Here is a 26,339-nt window from a genome sequence, read left to right on the forward strand (position 1 = left end):
CCTCCATCTCCAGAGCACCTTTCAGCTGACTTGCTCTTTACAAAGAAAAAAAGACATATCTATATATTGTTAAGACATCTGATATATTGCTGCCAGAATTGTTATATGAAGTAATGAAATAATCAAAGAATATATTTTACTTTTATTTATAAACATGCAAAAAAAAAAAGAAAAAAGAAAACATGAGGTAGCAACACTCGACACTGAAATAAAACATTAGTGGTGTCATACAAAAACATCTTGAAATATTAAAAATAAATAACATTTAAATTCAAGAAATATTTGCAAAACACAGAACTTGTAAAACTCCAGAAAATATACAATATAAACAGACCAAGCCAATGAACATTAGGTATTAGTAGGTATAAAATTGTAGCACTTAACTTGCATGCTTGCTTTAGAGGCAGATATCCACAGGAAGACTTATTTTTTGCCCTGTGGACCTATTTTAAGGCCCTGGCAAATTTTAGGACCATGTAATAAAAAGTTACCTTTTTGTTCACTTTCACTCACAGGTTATGCATTTAAGTCAGCTTCAGTGAGGTGTAAAGTGATCCTTTAACCTTACAGATCACCTACTAGTGCTTCTCCTCGCGACCTAAGATCCTCTAATACCCTCATCAGGAACTGTGTGTTCTCTCCTTTGCACTCTATTACACCCTGAGACACCTGTCCCTGGTACTTCCCTTGGCTGAGCTCCCACAATGTCTCTACATCTTCTACCAGCCTCACTGCCCGCTGGTCTGCCCAGCCCTGAGTCACTTTTTGGAAGGAGTGCCTCTCCAGTGCCCTGACCAGCCGGTAGCCTAGGCTGTGGTGCTTGTCGCTGGTTGGTGTGTGGTGAGGAATGCCCGTTTCCCTGAGGTAGGAGAAAATGAGTAGGGACAGCAGAGATGATCCAGCCTCCAAGAGGGGAAGGTTAACTTCAGTTGCTTTATTTCTCAAAAACTTTGTGTCTCCAAGCTGTGCACTATGGAGGAGCTCTTCCCTCTGACTTGGCTCAGAGACTAGATCCAGTGGGACCCGACCGTGGCCATTCGTCTGGCGTAGAAGGACAGATCCTAAGATGGGACAGAGATGTACAGGATCAGATCACACAAACTTTTTTATTTTTAAAACAAATTAAAACTATTTGTTCTGATACGACAAAACATTACTCCATAGTCTTCAAAGCAACAATGACAACAGTTAGGGAGGCACTACTGTCATAAGTCTCCATATGTGAAAGTGCTTTTGTAAAAATTAAGGCAGAACATTAGAAACACAGGTTAACATGTACTTGAAGCTACGGTGCAGTAGAAAAAAAATCCGATTTTAAATATTTTTAAGTGGCAGTTTGGTCTGAGACTTTGGTGTTAATGAGTGTAATGTAAACAGAAGCATCAGTGACAACAGTAGCACAGATAAAACTGACATGCAGCCAAAGCTACCTTCGACTGCAGCGTCATTATCAAATAAGGCAGAAGAGACAACACGGGTCAACGGCAGGACGCCGCAACCGATCTAAATTGTGCATTCCTGTGTGTGCGCACTAACAGTACACAGATACAGTGACGGAGAGTCCCCAACCCCAAACAAAAAACAGTGTGTGAAGCAGAGAGTTTAAATGAACAGCTGTTGTCCCAGTGGCACTCACTGCCAGCTGAGGCTTTTAGCTCACTTCAGCAGTAACATCAGCTGACACCTTGTCTCAACTCTCTGACTGGCGGGTCACTTTGTGTTTGTGTAAGGGTTAGTGACCTGATGAAGGGTCTGCTTTTCCTTCCTTTTATGTGCTCCTGTGAGTGAGCTCATCAGAGAACAGGGTGCTACTGGGGGGGATGACTAACTAGTGACTGTGACATCAGCAAATTGATCTGTTAAGCTTGTGATACAAAAAATAAAAAAAGTGGCTTGTAACAATAACGCCACTCAAGTTACGCATTAATCCATAACATCTGTTATTGTGCTGCAAACACTCCATATAGACTCGTAGCTTCCGGGAATTTCTATACATTCAAAAACACCTCCAATAACCCTGACATGGCCCTTTCAGACATGCTTCACTACATTCAAACTGAAGATGACAGTCTCTGCTTGAATGTAACACTTTTTCCGTCTCCTTTTAGAAAGCCAGCAAAGTTATAATGGTGACATTCACCCCCCTCCCTCCACCTTCCTCTACGCTCTACTCTTCTGCTTCTCTGTTCAGGCTGAAAGCCATTTTCCAGTGTCAGACAAGCCCCTGTGCATTTAGCCTACGTGGAGCGGGTCGAGTCAAGTGTGAGCCCTTTGTTTGCTTTCACACAGACCCATTTCTGTGGCAAACTGCTTTTGATGGCACTTGACTGTTCAACCTCGGCAATGCTGGTGCCACTTGTGAGCAAGTTTACGGCTCTGTGGAGGCTCGGAATGACACACAGACAGCTGAAAGACTGCTCGATACCACTGCTGGCAGTTGTTTCTGTTTGACAGACACTGTGGGGCTGCAGGAAGCATGATGTTTTAAAGGAGGGACGATCATGTGCGTGTGTTGCATTGTGACATAAACCGCACTTACTAAGCCTCCCAGATTCCATTTTTATAAAAAGCCATCCTTTTTTCTCTCTCCTCTAAGCGACACTTAAAAAAAAAGTTTAAAAATGAAACATTATGAAATTTGAAATTGCTCTTCATCCCTCTGTCTGCTACACTGTTTGTAGCAGTTATGAGATAATCGATGAGAGCTCACGTAGCCGTTAGTGGGGAAGGTCAACGCTCATCTACCTTTTAGTGCTTCAAGTCTGAGTGGCAAAAACTCAATCTGCATAAATTGTGGCATTAATCTACATAAACTTTTACATAAGCGAGCAAATTTCGAATGCTGGGGTCAGGCGTCGGGGGCAGCAGTCAAGGACGTAAGAGCGCAGATTTGATCAAAGTGGCCACAGGAGAAAGGTGGAGGGTGGGGGGAGGCGAGCGGGGAGAAGAAGCAGAGCGGTGTATGTGAAACAGAGTGAGATTGTTCACAGCAGGTCATAATCACCAGGTTTCTATAACAAGCTGTCTTCGCCATTACACTCATCCACTGTAATGTGTGAAATCAACCCTGGCCTGACACATTGTAGAAAGTTTCAGGTCGACGTTCAAGTGTTAGCTGAAGAAGGGGTGGGGATCTTTTGTCTTTTCTGTATTTTCTATATTATCTCTTAAAAAATAAAATTAAATAAAATGAAAAATAAGGGACGGCTTTCTAAGTAGTGCTTTTTTCCTTTTTCACAATATACCCTGTTGTGTGTTCCTTTGAGAAACTCAGTGCTTAATAGAGCTCCACAAGTGGGCTGTAAGTTTGTGCCATGAACCCAAGCACTTTGTAGAGTGTTTTCAACTTAAAGTGGAAATAAGTAAAGAGGAAATACAAGGTTCAATTCAATCACTCCTACTTAATTCTTCTCTTTTCATCGACTATGAAAGCAGCAGTCCTCTTTAGCTGCAATGCAATGACCTTTAAGCTGCTATTGAGCAAAGAAAACATAAAAACGAACAAGAGAGGGCAAAAATCATATTAGAAATAGTGCAAGAAATGCACACTGGATGAAAAAGGACATGTGGGGACAATAACCATACAAAGCATCACTTGCATTATAAGACAATACATTTGTAATTTACAATCAGACAAAAGAAATCTTGCACTAGAATGAAAACAAAAAACAAAAAAAATAAAGTGATAACGTGTGTGCTTTCCCCCCCAGTATTCTCCACCATCATCACATTAAACCCCACTGACAGACAGGCTTCAACCAAAGTGATGACACTGGTGATGGGGAGGAAGGGGCCACCCTAGCACGGGCTTGGGCTCGGCTTGCCAGAAAGCCCGCGAGGCTGACTGTTTGAAGGCTGCATGTTTGTTTGTAGAACACACAACTGACTGTGTGACAGTGTCTGCAGTTTGTCACATTTGCATGATAACCTGTCTTATTTCCATTAAGCGTCAGCTCCTGTCTTTCACCTTTTCATATTTGTTTTTACTCGTTCCATCGACTGAACAGAAGAATCGGTCGCTCCTTATTATCCATCATAGGACATAAGACACCCTCTAATGTTCCACCACACAACTCTACTGCACTCGATACAGATGTCAATGGTCATATCCAATGCTAAATTACATATTTCAACATAACAGAAGACACGGAAATAGCATCACGTGCTGCTTATAATGTAATACATGTATACAACACAGTGTTATGAGACTACCGCCTGAGGAATGGTTTTGGTGCAGGGACTGTGACTGAAGTGAATCCAGGTATTGGCGCTGGGTGTCAGATATGCTGCAGTGGAGATAAATACTGCACCTGGGGGATTACATGAGAGCATAGGGTAATTACACCAACCTCTGTGTGTGTGTGTTTGTGCGTGTGTGTTTGATGCAAAAATACCCCACTATAACCTAAGCTCTGAAGCTACTAGCGGAGGGAGGAAATTCACATGCTGAGTGAATGCACCAGCCAGATGCAGTCTGGCTGTTTCACACCACACAGGCATTTACATACAGAGCGCAAAGCCCTTTGGCCTTTAGAGGGCAGGCGAAGACAAGAAATATAAAAGCAAGAGTGGAGGAAGGGAAAATCGGCGCTAAAAGAGGGAGGGAGGGAGGATAGGAGGGAAGGAAAGAAAGATGCCGTGCTCCCTCCCCCTATGTCTCTCCCTCTCTCTGTCTCTGGTCTGAGGCTGGGGCTCAGGCAGACAAGCTGGGAAGCAGGCAGCTCCACAGCATGGTAAACATCCTCTCGCCCTCTCTCTCTCTCCCGCCCCCCACCCCCCTCTTGCTGCCTGAAAAAGAGAGGCAGGGTGAGTGTGTGAACTGCAGCCAGGGGCACGGCATCACTTATCCACAGGGAGCTGCTAGCTAGCAACTAGAAACCACAGCGAAAACAACAAGGCCAACCAAGTGACGCACCAAAGCAGCCAGCGGAGAGGCATCAGATGTGGAACAACCAGACAGACGAGTATGCTAAAATCCCCGTCTGTAACAGCAGTGTCTGAACACTCAGTGATATTTCGTTTACCGATATTAATGGAGGAGTAACTGCACTGGTTTGGATATATTATTGTTACCTTGTTAATTCACATTAAAATATTGCTGGCATTGTAAACAGTTGCTATGCTTTGTGTAATCCAACACCACTACAGTCACTTCTAGTTATAATAGGCATCAAATATGCTTCGACTTACTGGATGCTGGCCTTTAGCACCTTAACTCTTTCCCACCTACTAGGTATCTTTTCTGAACTGAGCAGTTTCTGTCACATTTCAAGGCTGCTTCCAGAATAATAATAATAATAACAACAACGACTGGGTGTACATCAGAGGTTATTAAGGATGACCTTTGCCTATGCCGCTTACTGCCCTTGCTATTCTTCAAAAAACCTGGAACCTGTTCAAATGGTCATCAAACCACATTTTTATTGCGATATACTCATAAAACTCATCATCATCATCATTATGGGTGCTGGGGAGACTGTCAGACTGGAGCTCTAAATGAATCCTTAACTGGTCCTGAATCTATCTATTAATCTAATTAATTGTGTCTTATTTCCCAGTCAGTAAATCCTCCAAAAAGTTCAATTTGATGACATCACAGACGAATCAACTCTTCATTTCTGTTTTTGTTTTCTGGGACAGGCTGGAATAGGACACGAGCAAAGACGAATCGCTTTCACTTCCACCTCATATACAGTCCTAAAACAAGGACTTTTCAGTTTTTTTATTGTGTGGGAAAAGTTTGAGTTGAGAAACTTCAAATCACTTTACATCCCAATTGTTTAAAGACTTTATTGACTTCCACTACATACAATATTTTCTCTTCTCCAAAAACAGCTTCAGAGGTGAGCTGGAGGTGTCCTTAAGTACTTTAATTACAACACTCCATTCACGCTGCTGTATTCAGCTCGTCATTGAAAGAACGGTTTAAGAAAACACACTAAACTGCTGTTGAATGCATGAGCGTTCACTACGACCCATTCCTCCCAAGTTCAAACATCAGCCATTGTTGCCTTCTTGTTAATGAATTTCAAATATGTTAAAAAAAAAAAAAAAAGTCTCTTGCATGTACTTTTTATTACCATAATTTTTAATATACCATTGAATTCCTCGCAGAGAAGTCACTCAACGTTTTAATTTAAGCTTCAGAAGAAAAAAAAAACGTTCTAACATTTTCATTCTTGTCGACCATGTGATGATTTAAGTTCACAGTTGGAACACAGGGATAGACAGCAATCTTCATGGCCAATAATAAATAAATAAAGATCTCCTAGTCCTGTGACCATGCCGTTTTCTTTACCCCCCCTTTTCAGTCAACCTGGAAACAAAAGAAATGAACTAAACCTTGAATCTCAGCCTTGTTTGCGGTTGAGAAAAGCACGCTTTCAACACCTACAAATTCATCGTCCATCCCTTCATGTAGTCCTTTTAAATAAACCCTGAACCTTGTAGGTGAAAGAGGACAGCAAAGTAAATAAAAAAACAGAAAGTTTAATATTCCTTGACCTCTGCCCTCTCTTTTTACAGAAGGTAGCTCTCAGTGGCCTTCATGCCCACTGAATACTACAGCTGTTTAAAAGGGAAACAGAAAGGGCAAAACGTGCCTTTGTATATTATAAGTGGTGCTGGGCATAAATAACAAGCAAGAAGCACTTGCTAGCAAATCTCAAAATCACCACATTCATTTTTGGAACATCTTTGGCCCTCATCTACATAAAAACATACAGATTTTCTCTGAAAAGGGGTCACACCTTTATCTTGGAGAACAGCGAAGAGTAATCAGGAACACCACTGGAAAGAGGCCCCAGATTTAATCCACGGCAACTGCCCCCCCCCTAAAAAACAAACAAAAACTCCCACCCCAAAAACCCCACAGAAATACAGGTATGTGGTGAGTCTGCGTATATTTCAGGGGTAATAAGAGACAGGCAGGAAGAGAGAAAGAAGACTAGTCAGAATTCCCAGCGAGGAAAGTCCTTGAACTACAGCCTGGAGAAACCTGCAGCTGAAACATCCAACACTCCGGAGTGAAGCCGAGGGCTCCAAACACAGCTTCACCTCTAATAGTACAAGAGCTCAGCTCCTCACCGTTGCCAGTTCAGGACCCACGGGGAAATAAGTGCTGAGCAGAATGAACTTTATTTATTTCTTTACCATGCTGACAGTGAAAAGGCCCAAGTGTGTCTAAACAACTACCTGTGTGTAGTGTGTGTGCGCGCAGATCTATGACAGAGAAAGACAGAGACGAACCACGTTGACTACAGCTGTCCAAGGGGACCGTGTGTTTCTTGTGCCACTGAGCAAATGACATCTTTCTGCTCCACAACCACTAGTTTGCGTTAATATCTGCCGGGATCACAGAATCTGGCGTGCGTGTTTGTGTGTGCGTGCATCCAAGACATGCACAAATGCACAAAAACTGAAAGAGGAATTGAAGAAGTAGTCATGCAGCAACTTCTCTGGGGTCTCTGAACCCAACTTAAGGCAAATAATTGAAGTAGAAACATCTTAAAACACTTAAACCTGAACAGTTATTTCCAACTTTTATATTCTTTCCTCTTCGAGCATCTTTAATCTCTTCGTGAGAATCCCTTCGTGTTTACAAGTTGAGGTGGACTAGCCGCGCTTACTAACGTGGTGGGGAGTATTTAGAGGACGGCATCAGTGATTACGGTCACGGGGCTGTGTGGTGACAGCTTAAAAGCTCTTTTCTTTATTTTTCTCCACCCTCTTTGCTGACTGACACGCCTCCTCGATGCGCGTGCCAGGTCTGAACTGCACAACTAAAGGCTCCGGGTCATTTTCCATTCCAATCAGGAGTACCGGCTGCCATGGCCACCCTGCAAAACGTATAACATTTCTACCAGCTGAGAAAGGAAGGGACACGAGGAGCAACAGCGAACATACACTCATTAAAGCATTTGAGACTCATGAAAACGATTTTGCGTATGTAGACACATACGCGAAAATATATAGCCAAGGACACTTCAATACTGTGTTAAAAACAAGCCAAACACACGCAAGCAGGGTCATGTGGGGCGGCCTTGGGCAACGGGAGGAGGAGGGGGAGAAAGCAGTGTCAGCCTTGCCCTCAGCCATGGCATCCTTTCATTGCCAGCTCCATAAGCCTGGAGGGACTGAGGTAGAGTGGGTAGGGGTGGGATCTAGCCCTTCCTCCCCCATACAATTCATCCTTTAAAACACACACACACACACACACACACACACACAGGCCTCCAAGCAGACAGGCTTACAAAGGGGTGAGATCACTCCCAAGTAAAGGCTTTGTTGGTGTGCCAGTGTCAGTATTGCCCTCTCTGGCCTACCAAAACCTTGGCAGCTAGGTTCAGCTTGTCTGCTGGAAACAACTAGGACAACAGGGTGAATGGCTCGATAAAAAAAAAAAAAAAAAAAGTTTCGGGAAATGCAGCATGCGCTCAGAAGAATAAAACCCACAGGAATATAATAAATAGAGATGCATCTGGCCCACTAGCCTGTTTCCCTATCATGGGACGGTGAAACAAGTGTACCTGGCCAAAATTTTAAAAGCAGTCTGATGTATGGGTGTTAGAAATGCAGCCACAAGCACAAAAGTCCTGCTTGAGTTTAGAGTGAAAAATTGGAATGAAGAACAATATAAAGATGGTTATGGTAACTAAGCAGGATGCAGGCCCCAAAGCCAAAACTTTCCACGTTTAACAGCCTGGACGTAAGAATCTAAAAAAGAAGAGCAAGAGAAAAAAAAAGAAAAAGAAAAGAAAAAGAAAAAAAGCCTAGGCCTACTGATGGTGTCCATGGCAACAAGATGGAGATCATGGAAAAGAGACCCTGAAAGACAGTACAGCCTGAAGTCAAGAGGACCACCTCCTCACCAACTCCCCGCTGTAGCCTTTAGACAACCCGCCATCAAGGTGTGAGGAAATAGCAAACAGTCGGGAGGGACTGAGTGAGGAAAGAAGTATAATGTAGGAGCCTCCAGGTGTTTCAAATTGAGAGAATTTTCATTCTTGTTGTTCTGTTTGGTCCCTGCAAAAAGACCTGGCCTAGACAGTGAAGCCAGACGTCTGCTACACACACACACGCACGCACAGACACACACACGCACGCACGCAGACACCCGCTTCCAATTTTATAGATACAGATAGCTGCTTCGTCTGACCTCTTTTAATTTGCTCTCTCTGCTGTTACTGAGGAAGGAAGGGAAAAAAGAAAAAGAAAAAAAAGAACGGGGGGAGCGCTCTCTTGTTTCCTCTCCGGGACTAAACAATCCCAGTCTAATTTATTTTTTGAGGACAGAATATGTACATGTGTTAATGGGAAAGTCGAATCAAATTAACTATAATTAGTCAAACTGAGAAGTGAGTTGAAGCAGAGGTATGTTACATGGGGGACTGGTTCAATGCTGGCAAATATCACTCCTCCCCCCAAAAAACACACACACAGTAACACACACACAGACATTTTCCCAAGTCACCTGCTGCCATACCACCAGCAATGCCACCCTCTCCTGAACTCCGACACGCGTCATACTCACCTCAACCCTACTGAGCTCCGACTGCATGTGGCACGCAAACACGCAGACACACAAACTACTTTTGTTGTGACACATTTCCGCAAAAACCCGCATGTGAATTTTCCAAGCGGCGCACCCTGACTCCTCTAATCTTGTCAAAAAGACGTTAACAGACATCTTACGAGGCGGTGCTGTAATCTCTTTGGACAGACACTGCAGCGCCGGATTGCATGTGAATTATGAAGGTTAGCAGTGGGGGCAGAGAGAGGGAGATGGTATATATGATCTAGAATTCATACAGTGAAGAAGCAGACAACTGCTACAGCTTCTGGGTCGCAATGTCAATCCTGTTTCTGTACCAAACAAGATTCGCCATTTGCAGCATATTAGAAAACATCAAAATTCGTGCCGCGTTTTTATCGAATGGCTTAAACTATGACCAGTGTAAACATATGTAGGGTGGTCCAAATTAATAGCACCTTTTGGTTTGTCCCTCCATGATGGGTAAATATCTTTTGTTGTCTTTAAACACCCACTTCCTAGTCTGCGGCAGATACTTTCTGCCATAAAATGCCCAAATGGGCCGGCCCATCATGAGGTCAGTTTTCCCCCCCAAAACTTTTCAAACTGGAGAATAAATAGCATCACATGTGATGGACAAACTCAAATCGATGTGGAACATTGGTGGAGTGCCGCTTTAAAAGCGTTCTCATCAACAAGGTCCTTATTCTTCCAGCAGGGTAATTAAGATAAAACTGTGGCCTTGTAAATAAGGTCAAACACGACATTCAATTGCTTGATACGCTTGACTACATTTGTTTGCTTTGTTGGACTCAAAGTTTATCTTGGCTACAGCAGCAGCGACACTGTGTATAAATTATACAAGTTTATTCACATGAAATGCTAGAGTAAAAAAGTACTAAGGCTAATCCTGTGACGTTAACAATAAAAAAACAATAATCCACTAATACTAATAAAAATAACACCAATAATGTGGTCTTGTGCTGATTAGCAGTCTGTTTCAAAGCATTGGCCATACCTAACATATATTCACCTGTTTACATAAATAAGTTCATCATTGCTTAAATATATTTATACATTATTTAATATGTGAGCTGCTAAAAGGCCAAATGCATTTCCATTTATTGCTTTATCCATCCATCTACAGTGGTCCTATATACTTTGGCCTTTACGCTGCTGCTGTCAGTGTAATATTTATAGAATAATTATGAACTTCAATTAAACAAGTTCAGAACTTATACATATGCACAAGAATATTGTCATTTTTTAATTAAAAGAATGTGTGAAACTTTCTTGTTATGTTTTACTCTATAGACACAGGAAATCACTCAAACATGTTAGAATTCAATCACCTACCCACCATTTCAATATTTGTGATGTAACTGCAATATTTTAGATAAAATAATCTCAAATTTCAACACAAAATGTTGTCAATTTAAAAAAAATACAATAAACATTCTGCTACAGTAGATGCTTACATATCAGACTTGGAAAGCAGACTTTTCTGTTCCTGCAGAGTGTCGTCTGCAGCCTTTTGTCCAAATCTGCAAATCTCTATATAGGGAAGGATGTTATATTTACAAAGCTCTGCAATATCAACTGTCAAGAGTCAAGAAATATATGATAATGACTTAGTTGTTGTAGAACACGTTGCACAGCTAAGTCTTCTTAAGATTGAAGACTTGGATGAGTGATGAAATGTTTCTCCCACTGATCTTTCTCTGGTCATTTCTATATGTTGACACACTTGTAAGAATCATAGTTTGAAGTCAAGTTATGAGGCTCTTTGTCAGTTTCCGACCAATGGATCACTAAGTGGACTTTGAAGACATGGATGTAGGGCGAATTGTAATGGATTGTTAACATGATCCCATTCTACAGCCATACGGGATTTTATCAGAATTCACGCAAAAGCTTTCGAGCTATTGTGGCTACATAGAGAAAGACATAGACACGCCAACTCTATGCAAAGCATGAGCTCTTCGGGGGAGGGTAAGTATTGTTTGTTCAACCCTGCATCAAATGGTAGTCATTTGAGTTGGTTTAACTTCGTCTTTTCAATTTGTTGTTTGTGCCACAGAGTTTGAGAACCATTCACCAAACTATCAATGTGTGACCAACCTTACTTCGAGAACATTTGAGTATTGTTTAATTATTATAAAGCCAACATTTGTTATATTGCATAAGTTCCCGCCAACATAATGTTAACAGCTTATACGCTGAAGCAGTCAGTCTGTGCATGTACTGCAAGAGTTTACTTGCCTGCATGTTCCAGCAGCATTTTGGCAATGTCCATGTGTCCATTTAGCAGGGCATCGTGCAGTGGACTCACTCCATCCACCTGATTATTAAGCACAGGGGAAGGGTGGTGGTGCAGCAAAGCTTCCACACACTCGGTGCTGCCGTGGTTGCATGCCTCGTGCAGAGGTGTCCAGCCTGCATGGTCTATGTGATCAACAAACCGGAAACAGAGGCACAAACAATGCTGACTCAAAATGAAAGTCAAATGAAATGGGGAAGCAATGTCAATCACAGTTTAGAATATCCACCTGTTGTTCACCTCACCAAACAACCTGTGAAACACTCTCTGGGCTCTGGGCTCAAATGAATCTATACTCCATAATTCCAAAATTTTAATTTCTTTTCTTTGTTTGTTTGTGTATGTTTATTTGTTTTGCATGTGGTAAAATACTTTTATATTGCTATTATGCATGCCAAGATCAAGTTTAAGGCATGCACCATTATGATTTCAACTTTCATTCACCTGTTGCTTATACACACAAGTTTCTGTTTTGGTCTAGTAATGCTTCTGTTGTCTAGTTATTGGTTGCAAGACGTATTGTCACTCGACGTGTCAATCAATCAGCACATGCTAGGACAATACTATCTAATAACTTTTGTACAATGGGCCAAACTAATAGGAAGTGAAATGGCTCTGGTAGATCAGCTCTGCACATACACATCATCTACACATAATGGCAGGATACATGCAATATGCCTGAAACACAAATGACAAGTGTAAATATAAAGCAATGCAATGGAAGCAGAGCATTCAAACATCATAAATGCTCACAACGCATAGGCTATGATAATACACAGCTACAAATCAAGAGTAAAAAAAAGAATGTTTTAAAGAAACATTAAAATCGTTGCAGCATCTTTTCATGTTTTAATCCAGGATTAAAACACAGAAAGACAGACACATTCTAAAGACTGATAATAAAAAAGTAAAAATAAAAAAATGACAGACAGATAATCTGCTGTAGTTGAGAAAAGAAAATCCTCTGAAAACCAAACATGCTCTGACTCAATTAGCATCAGGCCTTTTTTGGAGAAATCCGTAATGTGGCAGCAGTTATTTTACCATTTTGCCCCGTAGTTCTACTTGATCGCATTTTAGACTTAAGAATCCCCCATAACCCCCACCAAGATGCAAGTCAATTTAGTCTACTATTAAGGGGTGATTACAAAATCAGAGAAACCTTTGAAAACGGCACATTTCCATAAAAGGAGGGCAAGTCATTATATTTGACCTAAAGGGACTAAAGAAAGTCACTCTGAAATATCAAAAGGGATTCAATTCACTTAGCAAAGTGGCCATAAATCTATAAATCTGACACTCCAAACCCATCCTGCTCTTACTAGACACACCCTTTACATTTTAGCTAAAGGTTAAAGGCAATGATGATGACGCGCACACACTCCTATTTCTTCTCTCCCCCTTTTTTTTTTCCTCCAGTGTTAATCGCTCTCCAAAACCCCAGAGCAAACAGTGGGAGTGAAGTGAGACGACAGTGAGATAGAGGTTATGGAAAAAAGGGAAAGCGAGAGAAGTCTTACCTTTAACATTGATGTCTATGCCAGGAAGCACCAAGAGCTGAAGCACCGTTTCCACTTGGTTCCTCTTGCAAGCTCTGTGGAGGAGGGTCTCTCCTTCGACCAGGACGAACACAACGGACAAACACACCCAAAAGAAAGAAGAGGCGGAAGAGAGAAATCAAAAATCAGGGTGTGCCTGATGTCCTTCCCATTGTCCCCGTCCATATGGTGAATACGCCAATTAAATACCACAGAAATGTCACCAAACAAACACACGAAAAAAAAAATCCCTGACCTAAAAAGAGTACGACCCGCCAATGAGGTTGCGATTAAAGAGGAGTGATGAGAAAAAAGGGGGGAGATCTTTCAAGGGAGAGAAAAAAAAAAAAAAAAAAAAAAAAAACACGGAAGGGGAAAAAAAAAAAAAAATTAAAGATGGAGAGTTGGGCTAATTCGCCTCGCTCTTTCCCTCTTTTATAGAGGGAGATTTTCCACTTACACCCCGTGCCCAACAAAGTTAATATCAGAGCAGTTGGTGAGTAAATGAATGTAGTGGTGAAAAAGTAGTCCCGCTTCCTGTTCACTCATCCCTATATTGTTACTTAAGAGGAAGTTATGGTAGACAGCCCTCGCACAAAGCCTCGAAAACGATTCTTCACAGATCCTAGGTTCAAAAGCTCTGCTGGGCATTGCCAGTGTCACCACGTGATATTTAATCAGCAAACTACTAGCGGGGGAGGAAAAAAAAAAAAAAACCCTCTCAAAAGACTCCATTTACATTTTTGTACACAATTTTATTCCACCCATTTCTTTTTTCCTCATTTATACTGCATTCCTCACTTTTTCAAATACAATATTAAATCAGGAATAAATTAGTGGGCCAGAGCCCCCTCTTTTCATGTATGGCTGAACTTCAGAGAGAAGTTAAAGGCCAAGCATGAGTGGCTCTGTGCTTGCCAGTATAACACAGAACTGCAAAGGCTGTAATAAATGCTTTACTAGCTCTCCCCAGGACGCCATCCCTGTACAGGGGCTCCACTCCAACGCACACAGAGCAAAGAGTGGGGCAAAAAGAAAAAAATAATAAAATAGGTGGAGATGGGGGAGAGGGAGGGAGAAGAAGCGGTGAAGGGGACAGCAAAACGCATGCAGGCAAAATATTGAGAATGCTGGTTCGTATTCATTCTGAAGAATTCCTTTGCTCCAGTAAATGTCTTTGAGGCTGCAAAGATGTATTAAATGCCATCCACAATAGTTGAAAGGTTGAAAAATGGAATGGAGGAGATAAAAAAAAAAGAAAGAAAAAAGACGTAGGGATTCCAGTTCAGTTCAAATCCAGCTCAGACCACCATGGTTGGCACAGACAAATATTGCACATTTTCTTCATAAAGGTCCACAAGTATTTGGACAATCACTCAACCTTTGTACCAGCACAGATAATTTTGAGTCAATTGGCCATGATGTGACTCAAATGCAGACTTCCAGCTTTAATTCAAGAGCTTTAACATATTTTATTTGCATTAAGTATTTTGGAATCAAATTAATTTCTTTCTTTCTCTTTCTTTCTTTTAAAAAAACCCACACACATTGGTACAAAATAACATTTTTAATATGTTATCTTTAATACTTGAATTCAGTGAATACCTGAAGTCTACAATCCATGGACATCACCAAATACTGCATTCCATTCCTTGAGATGCTCTACCAGGTATTTTCCTGCAGCCACCTTCACTTGGTGCTCATTTGTGGGTCTCACTGCCTTCAGTTATATCCGCAGTAATTGAAAAGGATGCTCTATTGGGTTGAGATCCGCTGATAGACCTGGCCATTGAAGAATATCTCATTCCTTTGGTTTTAGAAACTCTTGGGTTACTGTTCCAATATGCTTTGGGTCATTATTCATATGCACTGTGAAGCACTATTCAAACAGTTTTGCAGCATCTGGCTTAATCGGAGCAAAGTGCGACCTTGATGACTTCATGATTCATCCTGCTACATCGATCAGCTGTCATGTCAACAATAAACAGTAGTGACCATGTTCTACTGGCAGCCACACAAGCCCGTGCCATAACACTGGGTCCACCATGTTTGACAGATGTGCTATGCGTCAAATCATGAGATGTTTTTCTTTTTCTCTATACTTTTTTTCTCATCATCATTCTAATACAAGTTCTTCTTGATTTCATCTTTCCTAAGTAATTTTCCAGAGCAGTGCAGCGAGCCCTTTAGATCTTTTCTGGTATAGCCTAATTTGGCCTTCATGTTCTTGAGTATAACCATTGTTTTGGACCTTGGTGTAAACCCTCTGTATTTCCATTCATGAAGGGTTCTCTTGATTGTAGACTAACTATTTTTTGCCTTTCTCGCTAGGTGAAAATGTCCTCCTTTACTTGCATCAACATCTCTTTGGACTTCGTGTTAAGCGTTCCAGTGGGTAGCTGCCTAATGCTAGCTCAACACTTGGAATCAACTCCAGGTATGTTATCTTCTTAATTTGTAGTGAAATAACAAGGGAACAGGCATCACCTGGCCATGAAACAGCTTCCATAAGAGTAGCTGTAATTATTAAACAGTTAATGCATTACTTTTATTAAATTCCTTGAATTACTGCTGGAAATCTGCACCTTCACTCGCATATTTGTTTGAAATAAAACCCACACTGGTGGGGTACAGAGGAAAATTACAAAAATTGTGTGGCTATCCAAACACTTATGGACCTAACTGTAGATTATTTGAGAAGTAGTGAAGGAAATAGAGGATGGAGTGATCACATGGCAGTAACTCAATGCATTTAGGCATGTAGACATGGTTAAGATGAACTGCAGAAGTTCAAACCAAGTATCAGAAGGGGGAAGAAAGTTGATTTAAGTGAATATGAAGACAGTTTGGTTTGATCCGGTGACAGATGGGCTGGGATTTTCCCCCAAGAAAATGTCCTGTGAGCAGCAGTTGATGTCAGTGTTGTTGAGTGTTGATGTCAGAGGTCAGGAGTGCCAGGTGTCATGCCTGTCAACTAAGAACAGGAAACTGAGGATGGAATTCACACAGGCTCACCGAAATTGGACTATAGAAGAGTGAAAAAACTTTGCCCGCTGTAATGACTCTCAGTTTTTGGTCCAACTTTTAGACAGAATTTGTCATGAACAACATGAAAGCACAGATCCATTCTGATGGCTGCTTCCAGTAAGATAACACACAGTATCATACCGTTCAAATCATCTCAAAGTGGTTTCCTGAATATAACAAAGATCTCAACATAATAGAGCACCTTTAGGATTTGGTGGGACAAGAGATTAACCTCATAGATGTGCAGCTGGCAAATATGCAGTAACTGTGTGATGTTGTCATCTCAATGTGGACAAAAAAAAAGAAAAAGAAAGAAAGAAAAAAAAACACACAAAAAAACCCAACAACCTATGAGCAATGTTTCCAACACCTTCTTGAATTTATGCAACCCAGAACTATTAAGGTGTACCTAATAAGCTGCTTAATTTGTTTTTATGTTTGTTTTTTCTAAAGATGCGCCATAAAGTTTAATACAATAATTATGTGTCAGTGGTCATTTACAGTGCATAGTTGGGCATTAAAGACAGTGACATAATTGTTCGAAATTTTCTCTATTTGTTTCTGGCACGATGGAAGAGGCTTTTGGTAATGAGCAAAAGTACCCAGGTCACTAATTAATGTCGACGATGGAGATGAAATCAGAAATGCATAGATGAAAACAAACAAATAAATAAATAAATAAATACATTTTTGGAGGAGGCAGAAGTCTGGCAGAGCACCCAAGGTGAGGAAACACAGTAACTGGTGAGATTCATGGGTTCTGGACCTGAAGCAGTCATTAACTACAAGGGATTTACAACCAAGTACTTGCAACCCGCCTTCCCCCACATTACTTTTGATTCTGTGAAAATATCAGGACTATTTAGTAAAATGTCTCAGAATTGCTCAGAATTTTTAATTCAACTACAAATCCACTGAAATGAAATGAAAGATCTACGCTATTTCCACCTCTTACCTGCTTCATACACCTCTGTGGAGGTGTTCAGAGAGAATTACACAGTCTGCTTTTGGACTTGAATGCAGCTCAAAAATCATTGCAATCATGAGATAAATCAGTTCATTAAGAACGGCATCAGAAAACAGAGCAGGTAATAAACTATTCAGACAAGTCAGATTAGAGTGTGCTATGATTTGCTGCAATAATTTGCAATAATCTTTATTTTGCACTGCATATTAAACCTCAGTTATTTGATGGCATGACATCATAAAGAAGGTAGTCTGGTTGTTACAGTTTCAGCATCAGTAACGAGACCAATCAGTCAAGCAAACCAATATTTCCAAGCTAAAAATCAAAAACACCCAAACTACAGGACCTAATGAGTAAGCTATACTTTGTGGCACGTCAGTGTTCTACATGGGCTGCTCTGCTATTACCGAGCACTAAAACGCAGTGATTAAACACCCATTCCACTACACCCCATGTGTACACATCCTAGCAAATGCCAGGGCCAATCCACGCACTGTTAAATCACTTTAATGGTTCCAATTTGGACACAACGCCTCTATTATAGGGGTAATTGCATGCTCAGCATTTACAAGCACGGAAAGGATAAATCCGCCTGTCCTTTTCTATAAATCCCCTGTTTCACACTTTAATAGAAAAGTTAAATGTATGTGTTGCTCTTTATATCCCTCAGTCTGCTTGCTACACTCCTGTAAAGCACTGCTTGGCCTGCTGATCCCTGGACCAAAAAGCCGCTCAAAGCCTGTAACAATGCTATTTGTAAGGAATGTGTTTGAAGTGTATTCTGTGCCAGTTACTGGATATATTTAAAACTATTTGAAGACATCTACTATTGCTACCTCTGAAAGCAACGGCAGGAAAATAATTCCCCAAGTGAACATTACTGCTTCTTAAACTGTGCCTCAGATGCATTTACTGGCAATAAACATTTCAAAATTCCAATGGTGAATGATAACTCCATTAAAATCAGTCAAAAACAACACTGGTCAGCAACATCTATGTCACCCTCTCTGCCAACAGGAAACATTCAGACAGAAATACAGTGTCTCCAATAAGAGCAAGCAAAGATCTATATACTTGCATATTATGCAACATAATATTCCTAAAATAAAACTCTATAGGTGGTAGGAATGATCCCTGTAAATGGCTGTAAGCAGTGATGAACTTTCATCAAACTGCTGCTGAATAAACGTTAAGTAGCAACTCTTAAGCCAACACACAGGTCATTAAAGCACTGATAACATTACCGTATGACCGCTCAATAAACTGCACTTGTGTGTGATAAAATCGAAAGCTACAAAATGAGTAATAAAAACTTGTGTAACTCTTTAAGCCGATAAATGTCTTTGTGTTTGAATGAATGTTTTTATGTTTCCATGTTAAAATGCCCACCATAAACATGTTTACAATGTGGAGCAAAAAACAGTTCAGGTATAACGCAAATCAGAGTTTATACAATATTAACCAACTCGAAAGTCAATATTTGGCATTACCAACTTTATTCTTTTGAGCCGAGCTGTAAGTAGACTTCAGAAATAGTTCTCCTTGGTTCCTGAAGCACATCAAGATCAGCTTATGTAGTTATAATAATACTGAGGTCCGAGCTCTGACCGATTCTGTTTCATCGTGTACTTTTCTATCCAGGCTTTAACTAGATTGGTAGATTGATTCAACTCATGTCCTCAGTCAGGTCTTTCCTGAATTTGTTTCTATTTCTTAAAGACAAGACTTTCAGACAGTGTTTATCTGCTGTACATGGTTCTTAGGCCTGTCAGTTCTAAATAGTCCACTTGTCCAGTTCTTCCATTTTATTAAGGATGCACACAGGATGGCTGGGTTTTTGGCTAAAAACTCTTCGGGAATCACTTTGTTAGTGCAAACATACAATTTGATGCCTTTCAGATTGTGTTCCATTTGGTTGTTGTTGTTTGTTGGGTTTTTAAATAAATGGGATCAAATTCTGTGATTTTACCATGACCTGCTAGTATCAAAGTACCTAAAGACACCATTTAAAACAGATTCTTTGCACAGTTCTTTGTTATGTGTATACACAATAACTGGTTAGTCTACTGAATTAGGTATCCCTTGATGCCTGAATGATTCATAGGCCAGTGTTAAGTGGCTTAACAAACAAAAACCCCCCAAAAACAATTCAACTGAAAATGATCGTTTACAAAGACCAGAATGAAATAGAGTGAAAAAGCAGGGAGTGTCCAGAGAAAAACTTTGAAAGACCTTCAGAAAGTCTGGAGAACTATTGCTCAAGAGCAATTTAAAAAGCTACAATAAAGTCTGGATCTCCTTGGAAGCCAAATATAATAAAATGAAGGGTGGTGCATGATGTTTGCACAGTTGCACAGTAAGTAACTTGGCAACCGCTATAGTTGTCTAATACCTCCCCATGCTATGGGGTATATGTTTTTTTTTTAACCAATGGCAATCTTCGTCCCTTTTCAATACTTATTTCTGGTGGGTAAAGCTGTGTAGCATTGCTTTACAAGTTAAAGAATACCGAACGCAGCTTTTGAACTACGCTCTGTAAATGTTGACCTTAATGGTTTGTTTCAGAAATGATGTGCCGCTAAACGCCAACAGATTTTAAACAATGAAAACTCAGCAGTTCTTGTTTGACAGTCTACATACAGTACATTAGGGCTGATTAAAATGGAAATCTCTACTGAGCTTCCACAAGCAAAAGCGGGACTACAAAAGAGAAGTTCATCCCAAATCCCTCAACCCCTCTCAGCTACTGTGACAAAGATACAGAGGTTCCAGAAGGCGAGACAGATGCTCCAAAGCAAAGATGTGCAGAATATAAGAAAGCAAGTTTACATATGTGGGTGAAAAGCCTGTAACGGAAAGAGAGGAAGGAAGGGAGGGAGGGAGAGAATGGGATGAGTCGAGAAGGGATGAGAGGGCGAGAGGGAAGTATGCTGTGCCGATGGTTCATCAAAAATTAATGCCAACCACATCGGTATAGAGATCACGTAGTGGAAAAACAACACATGCCAACAGCCTTGAGTCTCCTGCCTCAGCCTTCACCCCCCCTAACCCCACACCCACTCCCTTTCCTTTACCCTCCACCCCTCCTTTGCACCAGCACAGGGCCTTTCTGATCAGGTGGAGGGGGGAGATATGAGCTTTGACACCTTCGAGAGTTCACACAGAGTGCCATGCCTCTAATTGCAGGAAGTTCCACCAGTGCAGCCGCTGTATATTTAAAAGTGCTACCCTAATTGCTGCATTTAATGTCTCCAAAATGGAGATCTGAGCCACACTGTGCGTACTAATATCTGTTATTGTTTTGTGTGTTTGCCCCCCATTATTTCTGTCCCTGCGATTTATCCATTTATCTGTTAGGGTTTTGGTTTTTTTGTTCAGTTTTTTAAGGTGAAAAAGACATGACGAAAAAGCAAAACAAAACAAAAAGCGCAGTCTAGAATTTCAACGCAGATATAACAAGTAGAGAAGGCACAGCACTGAGGCGTTATTATGGTCCAAAGTCTGCCACAAACATACATGGCAGGCCCGCTTATGCAGTCAAGCTGCTCATAAAGCTGACTAGAAGGAAGTGTGGTTCGATGCAAATCAATCACTTTTGCCATGCATTATGTGCTCTTCATTAAACCGAAAGTGATGACAGCGCTATCATGTTCCTGATGACCTACTGTAGTGCATCAGTCCATTAAAAGTCCACTCCTTGCAAATGTGAAGCTATGCTCTTGAACAATGGGTGCATGCTGTACCTACTGCGTTGACTCTGTTCAAACCTCTGGGGATGTTCTCTTTCTCCGAGCAGGTTTCATTCTCCAAAGAGTTTTGAGGTCTGTATGGAGACAAAGAATGTGGCCCAGAAGGGTTAATGAGAAAATACACACATGCTCTATTTATAAATTTCTTCAAATTTAAAAAAAAAAAAAAAAAAAGTGATTACCCATGATTCATGTAAACAAGAGCAATTGACCATTTGAGCATGACTGCAGGGAGACCCAGTGGTGGAGAAAGTGGAACCAGCATCACTGTACTGTGAAAATTGCCATTAGCAAATGAATCCCTCATGGCACGATATCATCTTATATGAAATCTGACAATATCTGTCAAACCCCTACTGTGTTGGCCACACACACACTTCACACAACTAATCCTCTATTCCTGTCTCCAAAACACTTTTCCTCCCACTTAACGCCTCAAACGCAGAGACGAAGAATTCAATGTGAGCAAGCACATTAGGAGGAATAACTAGTAAAAGAAAGTGAAGCCTCTTCAAAGTAGTGGCGTGCTAATAGCTGTGGGCTGTCACTAGTCCTGTGTGTAGGTATGGAAGATCTGCCTGCGTGAAGCCTGACAGGTGTCTTGTGTGTATATGTATGTGCACATGCGCATGCGTTGCATTGAAGTGGAGTGCCATCCGTATTACAGGGAAGAGGCTTGTTCCCTGGTAATTGGGTTGTTCAGAAGCCAGGAAGGAGCTCCCAGCAGTGAGGAGGAAACACACGTCCTGTCACGTTGCTTGTTATTAGCAAGGACAAGGCTGAGAAGAGATGAGACAAGCTCTGTGTGCATGTGTGAGAGAGTGCGCGCGAGAAAGTGACTCCATAACAGTGTCTATGTTGAGGGTGGCTCACATTTAACCACTTCACCCAAGTGTCCCCTGCCCATACAGGCAGTGGAAGTTGACAGTACTTGGCTTGTATACACCCCGGTCTCTTCTTTCCTCATGGTCTACTTTAGGAGGCCAGTCTGCTGACAGCAGCCCAGCTATCAATCAAGAGCCTGCAGCAGCGTGTGCCCTTGGAGGCTATCACTAAAGAAACGTATGAGCAGTCATTGAAATAATGCAGAAATGCTGGTCAAGTGCTGAAAGAAAGCAATTTATGGGATTTTTCTTACTAATCATAGCAAAAGAAATCCTTCCCCCCTACTTTTTATCTGTCTTCACTATAAAAATCTTATTGAATCTAGCTGATCCTTTTATAGGCTTTTCTTAAAACCCTAGCTGATATTTGGAAGTTGGGACTCGTAGAGAGGTCTGGTCAGAGAAAGAAAGAAAACACTATAGTCAAGTGGGCTGAAACGATTACAGCAACGGAAAGAGTATGACTAAGCCAGCACAAAGAAAACCACAGTTTAATTACAGCTTCCCTTCTGCTAACAGCACTCCATGCCATGCAACCAGCCACCTGGCAAATCAAATGGCCCTCTAAGCAGTCGGTCAATCAGCCACCCTGTCAGCTTGGTGTAACTTGGACACATGCCCTGTTGCTGGCCTGTCTGTTGATGCGGAAGAAACACGCTCACAATATCTCAAATAGAACTACAACATCTTTGAGTCAATCAAAAACAGCCTAATGCATTCTGAAAGTGAGAGGTGACTGATAGCAGGGAGGAGAGCTGGCAACTCACCCGGTCGACCACGAACCAACCAGTCCTTCCTGTCTTACGACTGAGCACTCACAACAAACATAGCTGATTTTTTATATCATCTATAATGTGTTTTTCCTCTTGTTTTGTTTTTTACTTCTTAGCAGTTTTTCATCATGTAGGCTATTGTATAGAATATGCAGTGTGTCATATGCATAAACGCTTTAACATAAAATGTGTTAATTGATTAAGATTGTCAAGATCACTGCAGCTATGTACAATATCATGAATTTAACCATGAAAACCAGAAAACAAGCTTCCCGTCTTGGTTTCTGTTCTCAGCTCATCACAGGCTTTGTCATTTTGATTTCATTCTTTCTTTTAGGGTCAAATGATTTTACATGCCCTTTGGCATTTCTTTATCTCATCCACACAGATTCCTTTCCTTGTTTCATTTATTTCTTCACATGCCTATGTCAAAATAAAGTAAACCACTTGCAAATACAGGGAAAGCAGAAAGTAGAAACAGAGTAGGGATGGAGGGGAAGAGAAGATCTGGTCTGTGCATGAACCAGTAGCCTTCACATGAACCTGCTCCCTGGTGACTCCTGCCCTTTTCCAGGCCAACTACCTGCTGGTGAAACAGCAGATGTCTGATATGGGGTATGGATAAAGTGGGTGCGTTTGCAGTTAGAGAGGGATTTAATATGCAGGAGTAGACCAAGAGAGATGGGGGGGCTTGAGAGCTGGTGGTCGTATGGGAAGACACAAAGGCCTGATGGGATACCCAAGTCTATCTGCGGCTCCCTCTCCATATCAGTGTGTGTGTGTGTTTAACTTCCCCGTGCACCCCTCCTGTCAGCCAGCACACACTGATAGGATCAGACCTGGGCACGACCCATCACATGCCAACTCCGTCTGACCTCTATTTGTCTGTCTCCAGCTTTCCCTTAGTCCATTCATGCATCTCTGCTCCTCACCTCCACACACTTCTCCTTTCACCAGGTGTTCCTTTGTTCCTTTTCGCTCACATTTCTCAAAGGATCTGTTCATTTTCACTTGTTTGGCCTAATGCTATGCTGTCTACCGTGAACTATGTGAGAAGAATCCAGACAATGGAGGCACAGAAAACTGCTGGTCGACTACATCAGCTATTTTAGACACAGACAAGCCAACAAACATGGTACAATAACCAACTTTACAGGGTGACAGCTTTTCATGTGTATTTTTTGCTAAAAGATTACTAGCAACATGCTTTCTGCTATATCTTTAGTAGATATGCAGCCTCTAAACAAGGTTAGACAACTAGACATTGATATGATTGATAGTCACAATTTTCTGAAGTCAAAAAAATGAAAAAGGTAACTAAACACACTGCCACTGGGAATCTCTAAGCTCATCTTCAAAAATTAATACATTTCAAGAAGTTTGGAAAATGTAAATCTAATACAAGACATTGAAGTGCTATAGCTTATGCAAAGTTAAACATTTGAACATCATCCTGGAATTTTAAACCAGACATTTGTGCAGCCTCCACCTCTGTGTGTAAGCCCCTCCATGTTTTGCTCCAGGCTCTTGTGAGAATGCACAATGTGGACTTAACGGTAGCACAGACAGACAGCTGCGTGTAACTGACCTGCAGTCGGTCCCCTGACTAGTGCAGCTGTGTGAGCTGGGCTCAGTCCTGAGGCGAGTACCACTGGGACTCAGAGCCAAACTTCCCAGAGCAGGCAGGTAGAAAAGCACCTGTCAGAAGTCACACAGATATACACAAGGTCAGACAGTGCCTTTACACTGCAAGTTGATATGTGCGTCCTTGGGGAATTGAGGAAGCACAAAGCCACCAATGGAGAGTGAGAAAGCCAGATGTTCTAGTGCAATATAATATTCTGGTTAGACGACATCAGAAATCATTTCATGGCACATAAGGGCAAATGTAATCTATAATGTAATCTATACCAGTTTATTAAAACTGTCATTAACTAATGCAGACCAACTGTGTGTTTTGCTTCTAACACTAACTTAAAGTGGGGGAAAAGAGAGAGAAAAGCATTTTTTTTTTTCGTGTACAATTATATCAGACGCTCAAGAAACCACTGTGAATTCCAGAGTTTCCGGTAAAAATGGAAGATGATCACAAATGTACCAGAAGTAGAAATGACAAAATCTGCCAAACGGAACAAGGAATAAAGGACAGGGAAACATGGGAACAAGAAACGCACCATTTTCTTGAGTGACAGAGGTTCATCTCCCATAGTGCATCCATTTCTGCAGCAGAGATTCCTGAATATGGCATCAGCCACCATCAACTTAAGCCTGGTAGAGCGAACCCTGATAACCAGTTCTACCAAAATATTCGGAGATAAATCTATGGGGAAAAACCACAGAGGAAAATCAGAAGATAAGAGAGCATCTTTTTAGAAGAGATTTTTGTTTTAGAATAAAGAAAACCTCGTGTCAAACCGTACGAATAAACAAAAGAGACAATTCTGCTAAATAAAGTTTTTAAACTGCTTAAACTACTTCTACCACTTTTTAAGTAAAAGAAAATGAAATTCAGAAACCAAACTTTGAACTTAGGACAGAATTTACATAACAGAAGTTTTGTTTTTCTGAATATGCTTCCTGTTCTCAAATTTCAGTTTTTATCACTTACCCTGGCTAATGACAGCAAGATATTCTGACAAGTCTTTCAGGCCTTTATCCACTAGTGTCTGGTTTAATTTGAAATGCTGCTGACACCAAAACTCCACCAACACAGACAGGAAATCCAGTAGGGTGTCTGCCAAGTGCAACTTCTGCTTCTCATCCCTCTCGGCGTACTCCTTTAGAAAAGATAAACAACATTTTGAACCTAGCGAGCTCCATGAGCAATAGTAACTTTAGTCATGAGGTCAGACTACAATCTGCTGTCAATTATGGATCAAAATAAAACATTCTGAATGACTGAGCACATTATCCAATAAGAATATCAAAGTAAATTACAGTCATGGCAGCCTGTATCAAAAGCTGCATTAGTTGTTTTACAGCACTGGACAAGAGGGTGGAGCGCTCCCACACAGTCCAGAAGGTTCTATAGAGCAAAGATCCTGATGCTGATGCTGGAGGGGCTCCCTGGAGCTGCACAAACTCTCTAAGGAAGAATAAGAAATTATTAAAATAGAGACTTTCAGCTTTTATTCATGGGGGTACAACCAAAGTACTTAATTATCTGAATAAGAACTACAATAAATTTTATACATAGCCCCCTGGTATTAAAAGTAACTGGACGACTGAGTGGCAAGCAGTTTCAAGGTCACATGGCACCTGTTGCCCGTTCCCTCGTTATTCAATGACCTAACCCTTCTGTCACCTAACCCCAGCAGGTGATAGAAGTCTACATTAAGCAGGAAAAAAAATCTTAGAGGGAGCAAAAACATTACGTGTAGTACATTTTTAAAAACAAGCTCAGAAGCACCAAAGGTCCTAAAAGACCACAGAAGACAGCTAAGGTAGATGATTGCATAATCCTTTCCTTGGTTAAGAAAAACAGTAAAGACCTGGCAGAACATGTCATGGGAGGAAACAACATTTGGTGAAGTTCATGGGTTCAAGACT

General features: G+C 41.1%; 1 protein-coding gene across 5 annotated transcripts in view; it reads right to left on the reverse strand.

Moving 5' to 3' along the window:
- Positions 1-130: 130 nt before the first annotated feature.
- Positions 131-26,339, reverse strand: part of slf1 (SMC5/6 complex localization factor 1) — a 32,604-nt gene continuing 6,395 nt past the window's right edge. For 4 of the 5 annotated variants that reach the window (XM_026188793.2, XM_080309081.1, XM_026188792.2 and 1 more), the window contains exons 11-18: positions 25,728-25,875; positions 25,399-25,567; positions 24,965-25,110; positions 24,379-24,488; positions 21,128-21,207; positions 13,373-13,465; positions 11,795-11,977; positions 131-1,061 (exon numbers count right to left, since the gene is read on the reverse strand). In XM_026188793.2, the coding sequence (XP_026044578.2) occupies positions 565-1,061; positions 11,795-11,977; positions 13,373-13,465; positions 21,128-21,207; positions 24,379-24,488; positions 24,965-25,110; positions 25,399-25,567; positions 25,728-25,875 (1,426 nt within the window). In that variant the 3' untranslated portion in view covers positions 131-564. Of the gene's footprint in view, positions 1,062-11,010; positions 11,087-11,794; positions 11,978-13,372; positions 13,466-21,127; positions 21,208-24,378; positions 24,489-24,964; positions 25,111-25,398; positions 25,568-25,727; positions 25,876-26,339 lie in introns of all 5 variants that reach the window. The other variant, XM_026188797.2, reaches the window with a different exon arrangement.

Source organism: Astatotilapia calliptera, chromosome 12, assembly GCF_964374335.1.
Source record: "Astatotilapia calliptera chromosome 12, fAstCal68.1, whole genome shotgun sequence".
In the NCBI taxonomy this organism is placed as follows: Eukaryota; Metazoa; Chordata; class Actinopteri; order Cichliformes; family Cichlidae; genus Astatotilapia; species Astatotilapia calliptera.